Here is a 13,856-nt window from a genome sequence, read left to right as displayed (position 1 = left end):
CACACATTAACTGTTGTGACTGTGAGAAAAAAAGATAAATCACAATACTGGAAAACTATAAAAGAGTACTCATCGAGGGATCATATGGCTGGAGGGAGACTTCAGTAACAGCATACAGAAGTCCTTCAGCAGGGTATGAAGTAACACTGCTCCCTCTCCCCTCATATAAACTGATCTTCATGAGCGCATATGAGTTTTCTGATTGTTAACATGCAGTTAATTATTGTGGAGGAGAAATTAGGCTTCTTGTGTGTTTTAGCCCACACAGTCTGTAAACAGTGAAAAATATTTAAAACAAGACTCCTGATTTCGTACAATCATTAGGACTTTATCTATAATCATCAATATTCAGATATTAACCCGAATAAGACCAATTAAGTTCAATTGTAGACATGTATACTTCTTAACATCCTATTGGGGTTTTCATTTTGCAACATCGATATACAGCAGTTACCAACTTCTTGATGACACATGTCCTGGGTGTAAACAAGATGGAAAAATAAAAACACCCATATAAGGGGGCATAGTGCTGGGGTTTTAAAAACTGCCGGAATAACTTCAGACTTAATGACATGAGTCATAATCAGACTATGCTCTCTAAAATGGGAACTGGAACATGAGTTGCACATTCTATTGGCAACTAATGTCAACACCATAATCTAAATTATGTTTTATTCAGGATAAAGGCAGTAGTCGGAAAATGGGTGTCCATGTAAACTTGTCAGCAGGTATGATTTAGGCATGTTACAAACAGACCACCAGAAAATGACTCAATGTTAGGATTGATCTAATGCATGATGTGAAAAATAACTTGATTTGGAACATCTGCTATTACTTTGATTAGTTAGCAAAAACTACAAAAGCATTCTAGAACATTTTAAACAGTAACATTACACTGTGAGGCTGAGAAACTTGTCCTCACATGACAGAGGCCCGTTACTGTGACAACACTGCTTGTTTTGGTGTTTGCAAATCATCTAAGAGACACCTCTACTGTAAAAGGCACCGTGTAAATAGAGATAAATCATTCTTTTGTTCATTCCTTAAGCCTTTATCAAAGATATGTGGCTTATGTGGAATTGGCAACTTTAATTTTTAATGAAGAGTCGTCAAGTTGCTCCCATCATATTTTCCCAATGAACAGTTCCCTGAAGAGATTGTCACCTGTCTGTGCAATCAGTGTAATTCTTCATGTGTCGTGTGACACTGATGACAACTCTCTACTCGGCAGGACAAAACCTCTCACACATTCACGCAAGGGAGAGGACAGAGAGAGAGACAGAAGTTTCTCCAGCACCATGCTGCGTGGAATTGTTCAGAAAAGGAGGCTAATGGTCTTAAAACACACATGGTGCATCGCAACTTGCAATTCAAACCTATTTCATTAGAATTTAAAATGAAGGTAACAAAGTAGCAGGCTGGATTGATGAGTATAGTCGGCTGTCGGTGCTAATGGAAACCTCTGCTTTTAGAGGCTTTCATGAACAAGTTGAAGCCTGTGAAATGTCTGAGGTGGGATGTGTGTCTCTGAACTGTAACTGCACCAATTCCTGTTGATCTTTATTGCTAGACCCAAAACCTGCAGTCCATCCAACATCAGCTGTCAGATATAAATCAGCCCAGTGGCCTTTTCCCTATCGTGTTCTGACGTTACCATTTGGTTTATTTACAAAAAGGTTTGATGTATTAATAGGAGTTCTAACAGCAAACACGTTACATGGTTTTAACCTAACTGTTCACAGTTTGATGGGATTAAGCATCATCAGTATGGCTCTTAGAACTCTTTGTCTCAATCATATTTTTATCAAAAATAAGGTTTTGTTTGTTAGAGAAACATCTCAAAATTTAAACTAAAACGCAATTTTCAAACTTGAACAAACAAGTTTCTAAAGTTAAAAATAACACAAGACGTTTTATCTTGGCTTTTCTGTTGTGAAGTTAGAAGGTTAAGTGGATCAAAACATGCACGAAATAATCCAGAGTTTATACTTGAAACATTTCTGCCTAAAGGTTTTACCTTAAGCAATATGTTGCTTCAGTTACTCAGAATGCATTCAGTGAGATAAAACACACAGATTCCTCTCTGACTGCATATTCCTCAACGTTTTGATGATCTGACAGTGAACTCGTAAGGGCATGCCAGATTTCATCAACTAAAAACAACAACCTTGCAGCTGAAACGAAGAACTCTTTTCAAGACCAGCCTCAAATTGAGAAAAAGATGAAGAAACCATATGATTGTTCTACACAAGAGGAGAGAACCGTGTACACAGTCTAAGTAGAAACTTCTGCTATAAAATAAACCACTGAACAAAATGGGTCTAAACCACAGACCATTGGGTTCACACATTGTGTGCCTGGGCTGTCTAATCTGCCCACTTGACCCATTTTCACAGCAGCTTCGTAGCTCAAACAGAAAACCACAAATAACACAGCACTGAGGGAGTGGTGGAGGACCAACTCCAGTTTCTGTTCAAGTAGCCATACATCTTTGTGGCAATAATACAATGTATGCATGTAACCACTATAAGAGGGAGGTTTCTTTTCAGACACTTCACCTTTATTGACAGTATAGTCAGCATGAAGTGGAAATAGAGAGTGTGGGAAGACACAAAACAAAGGATCAGGTCAGAACTAAACCAGCAACCACTGTAGGGAGTGTCAAGCCCACTATAGGAGGGATGCTGATAAATAATCAGCATTTAAAATAAAGTTAACACCACTTGAATACAGGTTACACAGCCAGTCTAAGTCGTATAATCAACTTTTTGGCTTAACAGATTCAACCGTTTGTCACAACAGTAGCTGATGGCAGTCTTCCAAGAACAGTGAAAGGTCAAAAGTGTGTTTGTTGATACGTTGACAGATCTGTGAGCAGCATGTAGACATTTTTCAGTTGGTTTAATTAGCTGCAGGGTTTTTCCAGAAGTATGATAAATCTCTGCAGCTGGAGGTCATTAGTAAACAGGATTACTCAGCAAAAGCGATTAAATAAAATCATGATTCAGATCAACTTTGCTTTTATTGTGAAGCAGCTGCAGAATGCGCTGAGTTTGCATCATTCGATCAGTGAATGCACCTGCTGTGTGAAAACAGATATCTGCTGCAGACAGTCTTGTTTCCCTCCAGCTGAGGTAAAAGCTCTTGTTGGGAGAGTAGAGCAAAAGGTGGTGGGGGACAAAATAAAAAAGGTCAGAGATCATTATCTTTGATAGGATATAACTTCCTCTGAGAATCCGACACCATAACAAGAATCAGTGAGTCTTTGAAGCAAAAACATAACTGCTTTAAATATGAGAGACAAAAACTGTCTTAACGCTACAGAACTCAAAGGACTAAAGACCTTGTTAGCCCTGTGAGTCAAAAGGTACATTATGGTCACATTCCAAGACATGCTCATATCTAATAAAATAGAGGCCCACCTCTGTGAAGTGCAGGCTGTCCACTGACAAATTTCCCAGGCTATCAGCATTCTTAAGATTCTCCTGCCAGTCACTAAGGACAATTTATTGACTGACCATCTGACATCTTTGATGCGGTGCTTCAACACAGTGAAAAAAGCTCTTACTTTGCACAATGAAAACAGCATCAATAAGAGCACAGCAACAGTTAAAGGTCCAGTGTGTAAGATTTAGGTGAAAGGGATCTATTGGCAGAAATTCAATGTAGAATAATCCTCATGATGTTTTCACTAGTTCATTTCATCGAAATTGTATGAATTGTATTTTTTTTTACCCCAGAAAATGTCCTTTATATTAAATACTTTATATTTACATCGAGGGGACCCTCTCTATGGAGGCCGCCATGTTTTTTACAGTGGTCCAGACTGGACAAACTAAACACCTTCTGAGTTTTTATAACAACTGAGGCTACCACAGGTTCTTTTTTAATGTTTGGAAGTTAGGTGAGGTGAGGGGTGTTCAGCTGCAAGATGCAATTTCAACACTAGATATCACAACATTCTACACACTGTACCTTTAAAGCTGCTCAGCAACACTGACACTTGTGGGTTTTCAGCTGGAATGGGTTTAGTTTTCTTCACCCCTGAGGGAATTAAGACAATGACTCAAACATCACACCACTTAGAAAGCAGTGATGATCATTAGCCACAGACTGTGAAGCCTGTGTCTGGGCATGTGCTTACACTGATCTAGCTCCAAAATAAAATAAAAGCAGACAGTGATAATACACTGGATTTAATCTTGTTTGATCAAGATGACAAAGATGGTTTCACCTGATAGAGAAGAGTTAAGTAATAGTTCAAAAAATACATGGAGGTAACAAGTTATGAAACAAATATCTGCTGGTGAAAAATTCTAGAGAGGTTGTGTTTAAGAATGTTTGTTTATGTACAGAAGGATAAACTACAATGTGTTTAGACAACTATATGACATCTTAATAGAGTTGAGATTAAAAGTGAAATGAGGAGTAGGGTCTGTAATTTAAACTACCTCGAATTTTCCCCCGTTTTAAAATTCTCAGAGTTCTCAGATTAGAACTCTGCTCTCCTCTACTTACAGTGTGTTAAAAACAGTGTTCTGTCAGTCTTGGTTAGATTATACCATGAGAAGTTAAAAAGCTTTAAAAAAAAAACTTTGAAATGTGAATTGTAAAGACACCTTTCCTGCAGCTTCAAAGATTTGATCCTTTCTGGAAATACAAAGTAAATGTAAAGAAGCTGCTTTGATAAAGTGACAGTTATAATGACTGCATATTATGACATTTCAACAACGCCCTCACTCATCTGGGGTTTTTTTTGTCATGGTCTGTAATATCATCACATTCATCATGAATGCACAAATTCTACCTGCCTACACAGGTCTAAGATTTACGAAGCAGCAAAAATGCTGGCAAAGGTGAAAATGCATAAGCACATCCTCTCAGCATTCAGCGAAAGCCAAGAACGAATTTCTATCCATTCCTGTTTTTGTTCCTGAATGCACAAGTAAATGACATCCTCCACAGAAGACGTGGGCTTCATGTGGAAAGAATGTGCATGCAGATCTCATTTCTGCACACGCTGCATTGTGCAAGAAGCAGATTGTCAGATCGGCCTGTTGGCCAGTGCTGTCTCTTTGTCCTTCCGCTGGTTCTTTGAACCTGCTATAGGCCTCGCTCAAGTGTTGAGTTTCAGGTTTGCAAAGCACTTCAAGAACATGTCAATGCAGATCAACACTTTGACAGTAAATCCAACCATGAAAGGGGGGGGGGGGGTTGAAACACTTCTCTTTTTGTTGCAAAGCTTCCTCTGTGCATTGGAGGAAACCATAGGTGAAAACCCTTGACATAAACAGACTGATAGAAATTTCACACTAAGGAAACATCTGAAACAAATGACATGAAAGTAAGGTATATGCGATCTCCCACTTATCTACCCTGGAGTGGACAATCACGTATGTAAATGTGGTTGAAGTGAACAAATCTCTGAGTTGATTGGTGCTCATAATTGTCCCCTCATTTAAAAGAAACTCACAGCTGAGAGCCATGGACCCATTTTTCAGCCCTGATCCTTGTTGCTTGGCTACTAAGCATCAATCACACATAGATTAATAAGGAACATAGACTTTGACCCTCCTTCCCTCCAGTTTGTTTTTATCATATGGCGCACAGTTGGAAAACAATAACCCTAACTTTAAATGGACTCATAGTTTTGATATTGACATGTGATATAGTGCTGATTTTGACATGCAAAATTAGTTTTGTGACATCAATAGCGTAACAAAAGCTCAACAGCAGTGGCAGTGGGCGTCGCAGTTTTACTGACCTTTAACACAATACAATTTTGTGGACATTAATATCATGGTTTCAGTCTTGGTTTCAGAATCTTTACACCCATCAACCAAAAGGCAAAGTCTCATCCTCGGCAAGGGGGCACAAACTTTTAGCTTATGAGGCAAAACACTTTCCACCTCCCCTCAGTGAATAAGATCGGGCATCATATGCTTCACCTTCATCTGACACTTTAATCCCCTCTAATGAACGGTGACAATGGCTGGAGGGGAATGACGTTATGCCCATGGCTATATCAGAGGCCTGGGAGATACAGTAGATGAAGATCAGTAAGTGGGACAAAGAGGGCTTTCATTGACGAGACAATATAAGGGCCCTCAATTAGTACAGCCCAGACTAGGGTCCAGGGTGCCAGCATTCATTGTTCCTCCCTGATGGGTTCTTTAGCACAAATAGCCCACAGGGCATGGTCTTCCTCTGTTTCAGCTTAAGCCAAGCAAAGGCATGTTACAATCCACGTGATGGGGCTTTGGTAAGCTGGTGCACCAACCTGATATGAAACAAATGAACTTAGTGAACCAACTGGAAAATTGTAGGGCTCCACAGGCGAGGTGTTTGACTTCTAAATTAAATGCATTGAATTAAAGTACAGTATTTCAAACATAATACCCAACATAGGGGGTGAGACAGTCTTGTTGTTTATCATAACTGTATCAATATCATGCTTCTTGTCCAAAGTAAACTTGGACAATGCTCTGCCAGGACTGCAGACAAACAATAGAAAACATTTGGTTTCAAAGCAAAGTGCAGACACACAAACGACGCAGAAAAAGATCAAATATACACAGAGGGTAGGGGATTTCTTCTCAAATACAACTTCCTCGTCTGATCTGATCTACGTATGTATGGTATGCTCATACATGCGTACATACATATGTTATTCTCAGCCTCAGGCATTCACAGTGAAAACAAGCACAGAACCCACTATAACACCCAAGGTGAGCACGCCCTGACACACCAAGCTAACAGTGGACCACCAGGTATGGCCTGGTCATGAGGATATAAACGTGAGGTGATATGAAGCGATGTGAGGCGGGGTGTGTGAGTCCACCTCACCATTTGATTCTATTCTCACTAGTTCTTTGAACTTTGGCCGAGAGATTATTCTCACTGCTCGGTAAAGCACAAAACACTTTGGGTTGTGGTGATGTGTGTAGAAATGGAGTGAAATGCAAGCCATTACACGGTCTGTGTAGACAGCTGTATTGATTTAAATAGAGGCACATCTAATCCTGCATACAGTGAGCTGTGAACACAAGCATTCTCTTGCATTCATACCTTCTACCCAGATTTTAACTTAGGAAGACACATTCAAGACAGGACACTCAAGGTTACGAACACTTTAATTTAGACATTAACAAGTCCCAATAATAAGGCTATAAACTGCCGTTGTGAAACACCGGGGTTCTGCTGAACATGGCAGTAACTGAGTTGCAAAGGATGTCTCAGCCAGTTAGGTGACCAATGAGGAAGGGAGTTTGACTGCAGACCTTCCAGATTGTCTCCCTGACTGAAAATGCCACAGTCTCAGTAGATAAACAGCCTTGCAAATCTTTCACTGGCCCTCTAAATATTTAACATCCCCTTGGTTGGCCTATGTTCCTGCTCTCTAAACCTCTCAATGGATGGCACTGTGCCACCTGGCCCATAACATCCACAGAGTGAATAGAGGGCACCCTTTATTGTCTGCAAGCTCATGATTCACACAACAATTAGCAGCTTCCAAGTTATGAGCAGCCGAGGCTATTGCTCTGCATAAATCCAGGCTCAGCACATGATCCAACAAGACCCAAAGTCCTCTGTCTCACTGCGTCATCAAGCAAGGATGTATATACAAAAGCAGATAATGGCACGTCTTCAAAAAGATTTTCTCCAATGCATGAGAGTTGGTGATGTGAGGCACTTAACTTCAGAGCAAACAGATGCAGTAAAAACACTGGCAGGCTCAGCAAACAACAACGCAAACCCTTGTTCATCTTTTCTTTTTTCTTTAGCTGTTTTATTACCCAACATTATATCAATACCGACTAGATCTGAAAAGTCCACCTTTCAGTTTCTGACAGGTACGGTGAAGACAGGTCATGTCATCGAATTCCATACCTCGCCTCGAATCCCTCGAGTCTCACTTCCAGCAAGACCATACAAAAGTAGAGGACAGAGGTACAGGACTCAGCAAATCCCTCTTTTGTCACAGGAGCCCTACACTTGATGGTAATCTCCCAGTCCCATGGGATTCTCCTCAGTTCACACCCCCATGGTGTGAGATTTGCGAGAGGGTAAAAAGAGTGTTGCCTACAGACATGGCAGCTCTTGAAGGACGGGTGAATGAGTGGAATTCAAGGATGCCTTGAAAAGCGGCCTGCACATCACAAGAGTCAATCGAAAGATAAGAAGACATGGGGAGCAAAAAGAGGAATATAACGGCAAGTGAGGTTTGAAACACACAATGACATTCCCAAGTGGGGCCTCATGAAATGCTGAATGGTCTATTCATTCATTAAAAGAAACGCATTGGGTGGTAGCTTGGGCTTGTATCAACAGTGTTCACATCTGACAGCTAAAACATGCTTATTTCAGGTTTGCATCTGCAAGGTAACCTGAAAATAACGTCGGGGGGGATCACATCACAGCTGAAGACATGAGGCAGCCTCTGTACCTCTGAACCCGTCCCAGTTCATGGAGAGTGAAAAGCTGATGGTATAGATTTCTTTAGGACAAGAGAACGTAAATGGGGGCTGGGAGGGTGGGGGGGCTCTCTAGTTTCATGCCTCTCTGTGTTCAGCAGACTGTCAGTATAAGGACAAGCGATCACTCCCTAAAGCTGGTGACTGAGACAAAGTGCCAGGTAGATGGATCCAGTTTCCTTTGCTGCGGCCAAATACAGCTTTGTGGTGGAAAAATCTGCACCTGGTGGCCATGGAAACCAGTGTTCACCCTGAATGCAGCGTACAGTGCTGACAAACTGACCACACAGAGTAGATGTAAGCCTGCCCTCGATCATAATGCTCTCTAAAGAAACGAAATGCCATTTTGCAGGGTAGTTTGAGAGGTCATCAGGTTTATAACAACACAGCATTTGTTACATTAGCAGCATACTGTTGTTACTGTGTGTTGACCCAGCTGAGGAACATTTTTCTGAAGCAGAAACATTTCCAAAGTACCTTCAAATAATCAAATCTAAATGTTGGAGGGTTTCTTTAGAAAGTCTGTAATGTATTAGCTTTTCCATTTTGCTTGATGCTCAGTTGTTTAAAGCAAAACCTGCTCATACTGTAAAGTCCTGTTATTTGCAGAGTAAGGCTTCACACCTTCAAGAGACTCTTACCTGGCTTACGGCTGGGAAAGACAAGCAAGTAAGTGAGGGTTTCACCACAAACAGGAAAGAGGTGCTGAGAGCTAAGAGGGCACTCAGTGTGCCATTAGCAGTGGAGATAGTTGGGTGTACAGAGCAAGTGGCCCTACAAGTCCTCTTCTCTTGGAACATAAGTAGTAATTATGGTGTCCCTCTGTATTTTGCCTCTTTCAACCCGGCATTTTGACATCAGGGACAACATGAGAGAACAGCAGCGCGCACCTGAAACGCTGAGCGGCGGGAGCACATAAAAATACTGATAACAGCTGTCAGCAACATTCAAGTGGAGGCCGGAAAACATGATGGGGATTGCAAATACAGAAGGAAGCCCTTCACATATGGCAATCCTACAAATCTGTATTTTTTCAATAATCAATGTCAGATTTCAGGTCAATCGTTTGACTGTGGCCATCTTCTTTTCTGAAATGATGAACAGAATGATGTTTCTCTGTACACACCAACGGTTTGACATCAGCTACCATTCAGTTAGTTCCATCTGCACTTAGTCAGAAAAACCTTCTATAATAATGACGTAACCATGAACTCAGTAGCTGTACGATCGAATTGATTTAGCTATTTCTTTAAGTTATGTTTAAAAGCAAAGGCAGCATGAAGCTGGTTTGAGTTTATTCACAGGTCATACAAGTCACCATTGTTAAATGTGGGTCAAACTGGACACAGGAACAGTTTATCAGGGGACGTGTATAATATGGGTTTTACCTTTTCACTGTTTGTATGTTTTTTTTGTTTTTAAGCAAGATTACTCAAAAACTACAAGACGGACTATTACAAACATTGATGAAAGAACCCATAATAAATACATGTTTGGTGCGGATCAAAATCAGATGGAGGAACATTGGGTTCTTTGTGACATTTTCACTGATTTCCTCGGGAATAATTCATGGATCTGGATGAAAATGTACGGTACTGATACCTATGAGCGTTTGAAATTTGGTGCAACTTGATTGAATTAAAGGGGACTTGTGGCCCTTGACACGTATGTGCTCTCGTGAGTATGTATGTCTGTCGGTGGGGGAGTGATCATGAAAATAAAGGTAATACACAAAAATCAATCGTCTCAGTGCCTCAAGAGTTAATGAAATACAACATTTTTTACTGACAGTGAGGAATTTTGAAAAACACAGCATCAGTCACATTCACCATCACGTCTTTGATGTGTACATGCAGATTAATTCAAACAGGGTGCCTGGTGAAGCAGGGGTACTTTGTAAACTGGAACATGTTCTTCAACATCCAGCACCGATATACAACTGTCCAGATTCACTCCAGGCTCCAGATGGGTCAACTTAAGTAATCACAGCAGGATGTGACCACTGTGGTTTTCTTACAAAAACACATCTACATTGAAGTAAACTTTACCAAACGTACATTTCCTTTTTCAGCCTCCTCCTCGGTGAGTGTTTCACTTGTTTCTGTCCTGGTCTTTGACAGCTGTGCTGTGTTAAGAGAGAGGTCCAGTTACGCTGTAGGAGTTTTGAGAGACACACAAGCCCCTCTGCTTGAAATGAACTTGTTGTTTTGACTGTCTTAAACGAACTAAAGAAACAGCTACATATGGAATCTCAAATGTTTTTAAAGCAGAGCATTGCATGCAACTTTAAAAGCCACATCCAGTCCATTACTGAGACTCCTGACCGATATTATCAGTGACCTGGAATCTGTTGTGTGACTTTTTGACTGACATGATAAAGACAGTTGACAAAGTGGCACATGTAAGAGCATAAACGCATAAAGAAAGCATCCGCTGCTTGAGTCAAGTTTTTGAAAATGCAGAAAAAACAGGGAGCCAGACACGGACATCCAGACATCCACTTGACATTTTGGATGACCCCCACCCACAACCTCACACGCACTCGTAAGCTTACACTGAAAGTCACAAGCAGAGCCGTCTCACACAGTCCAAGACATAAACCATCTCCCCAGCAGAGGTTAAATGATCTGTGTAAATGCTGGTGGCTGACACAATATGACAAAGCTAATGCTGGATGGAACTTACAGACCAAATGAGAAACCAGCAGAAATGTCGATCATGAATAAGTAGGTTTACTGACTAGAAAATCCAGGGATTAGACATCACAAGGTTCACTGAGTCAACAGAATCTCTGCACAGTTGCTCCATTTATTTCATTTAAGAGCCACTATGATCCTAACTGAGGCCCCAATACAATGGCAGCAGAGAAACAGACTTTTATTCTTGAGGTGAGGAACTTTTAAATTAATGAGTGGACATTAAGTCTGGAGTTTACAGTTGGGTTTATTTGATGGTCAGTAATCCTCCATGGAATTTCTATTACTTATAAAGTAACGTGCAGAATCCCTTGTATTGTGGGATTTTCATTTTACTGACCTCACATGTACTGTCATTTGTATATCCTTTAAAAAAAATTGCTGCATGGGGTCGTCAGCGCATATACAAGGTATTATTGCATGAGATATTTGACATCTATTATCAGTTGCAAAAGCCACTTAATTAAGAAACATGTGTAATTGCATATCCAGTGAAGAGTCTTCCATCTATTTTAGAACTTTAAAATAGTTTTATTTTATTTAGCTTCCAGCTATAGCCTATATATAAATTATAACAGCTTTACAATGAAAACTAGAACAACAACAGGAAAATAAAGTTCATATCATTCTCTGAAACACATATGTATGGCAGCAGATGTTACAATCATACAGTATGTGACACATCGACAGATGTTTGTCAATGGGTTCTCTGCTGCAGTCAAACTGCTCCATCACATGTTACTACAACAACAGCTTCACCAGTTAGAGCTCACTATTATCAGATGGAAGTTACAGAATAACTTTTAACAGCAGCCATGTCATTAAATAAAATCTAAGTGTAAAAATGTTATCATTTTGTTAACACTTCCTAGCACAGTCAGTTCCATTTATCCCTTACGTTTAATGTTTCAAATGGCTTTCATGTCCCCCTGGCCGACTCTGAAAAGGAGAAAACCTCAAGCCAGCTGTGATTTTTAATGTGGCATCTAATTCAGCCATTAAATAGCACGGTGGGGTGTCCCCTTACAGCCACTCCCTTCCCCCCACCCCGTCCTGCTCCCTTCAGGCAAAATCCACGCTGGGTGCATGTCAAAGATCACATGACAATAGGGATTCCTGACCCAGTCAGGGACTGGGGAATGAATCAGACCTAATTCAACCATGTCGCGGGCGACCAAAGGCACTGCTCTTGAGACTGAGCGACAGGCCCTTTCAGCCTGGACACACACAGACAGGACAGCATTCTTGTGAAAATGTCACACTGTTGGAGAGTTCACTTCAAAATGGTTTACCCTAAAAACAAACCATCAAACCTGTTTTACTACAGTTTACACGATAAAAGATACATGAGTCATTTTAACACACAGAGTTCATCGAAGCCCCCGAGTTCTGCATCTCTCCATAAGCGATCACGGACGATCAAATATTAATGGACGTCCTCTCAGTTTCCTCTCCCTATCATCTGACAGCTACACTTCTCTCCAATCGTTACTAAATTAAACGTGGGACGTCTGTTAGGTTCAAAAATAAATTATTCAGGAGCAGAAGAGAGTTTTTTCATTCAGTGGCTCCTATTACCCTCCTACACTGTTACAATGGGCCATCTCCTGTGCCTCCTGTTCAGATGCACTGACTTGATAACATCTGGAAAGAGACTAGTTAGCAATTCTGCTTGTGCAGTTTGGGTTAACAGGTGGGGGGGGGGGGCATACGTCTCTGGTCAGACACAGAGTTAAGACACAGGACAAACACAGTCACGGTGTATGTTTCTGAACACTGTGGACTTTGGACTAGAGGAAAAACTTGTAAACGGTCCCAACTTTGACCTTCTGAGACCAACAGCCTGCTGAGGCTGAATCATAACTACGGGTCAGCTCAGCTTTGCAGGAAACTTAGTCAACAAGTGGTTCAATAAAGGGTTGAAGCTGCAGAGTCCTCAATCTATCAGAGAACTAATGTCATCCAAAGCAAGGAAACGTGGAGCGGGCGTCATGCTCAACACACAGCAGCCACAAGCATCATGACATGTGTCTACTTTCTGCACTTTGTAAAACTTCTTGGTGCTTTCTGTGTAAATGAAGGGACACATGTAAAGCAGCGTGGAGTTGGAACAATTCAACCTTATTGAGAAAAGTCATCTGTGGCCATGACTCAACTACCCTCACAGACCACAGAGGCTGATAAAGTCCAGCGAGATCCAAAAAGGACATTTACCAGTGAAAACCAGCAGTATAATATTTGTATCTACCACAGACTGTGAGGAATGAAAAATGAAAACCAGACAGAGAGACAGAGTTAGGAAACGCTTGGGTTTAACATGTCACCAGAGCCCTGACATCCATGCGCCTGTGTTTCTCTTACCTGGCCACTGCGATGCCGCTGGACTGACGAGAAGCAGGACGCAGCAGACGAGGCGCTGCAGCCTCGATGGACACCTGCAGAGGAACCAGAGCAAACTCTCACATTCACAGCTCAACCTGCAACAGACCTCAGGTTTGAAAAGTTTCACGACAAGTACCTCATCTTGATTTCTTCTTTCCCTGGTATCGATAAAACTACATGGACTGTGAGCGGAGGTGGGGAGGCAGCGGGGGGCGAGGGGGGGTTCGGAAGAGAGAGTCCAGCACCGCTGCTGCACGATGCTCTAACAGCTGATGGAGACACAGCAGCTCCACTGGAGACAGAG

At 41.3% G+C, this 13,856-nt stretch overlaps 1 protein-coding gene across 1 annotated transcript in view; it reads right to left on the bottom strand.

The window, feature by feature from the left end:
- col18a1a (collagen type XVIII alpha 1 chain a) overlaps positions 1 to 13,856 on the bottom strand; it is a 75,053-nt gene extending 61,197 nt beyond the window's left edge. Inside the window, exons 1-2 of the mRNA XM_020090063.2 lie at positions 13,689 to 13,856; positions 13,532 to 13,605 (exon numbers count right to left, since the gene is read on the bottom strand). Coding sequence (XP_019945622.1) covers positions 13,532 to 13,605; positions 13,689 to 13,693 — 79 coding nt within the window. The 5' untranslated portion in view covers positions 13,694 to 13,856. The remainder of the gene's footprint in view (positions 1 to 13,531; positions 13,606 to 13,688) is intronic.

The sequence above is a fragment of the Paralichthys olivaceus genome, chromosome 10, assembly GCF_024713975.1.
Source record: "Paralichthys olivaceus isolate ysfri-2021 chromosome 10, ASM2471397v2, whole genome shotgun sequence".
Lineage (NCBI taxonomy): Eukaryota > Metazoa > Chordata > Actinopteri > Pleuronectiformes > Paralichthyidae > Paralichthys > Paralichthys olivaceus.
This window is presented reverse-complemented; position numbering and strand designations above follow the sequence as displayed.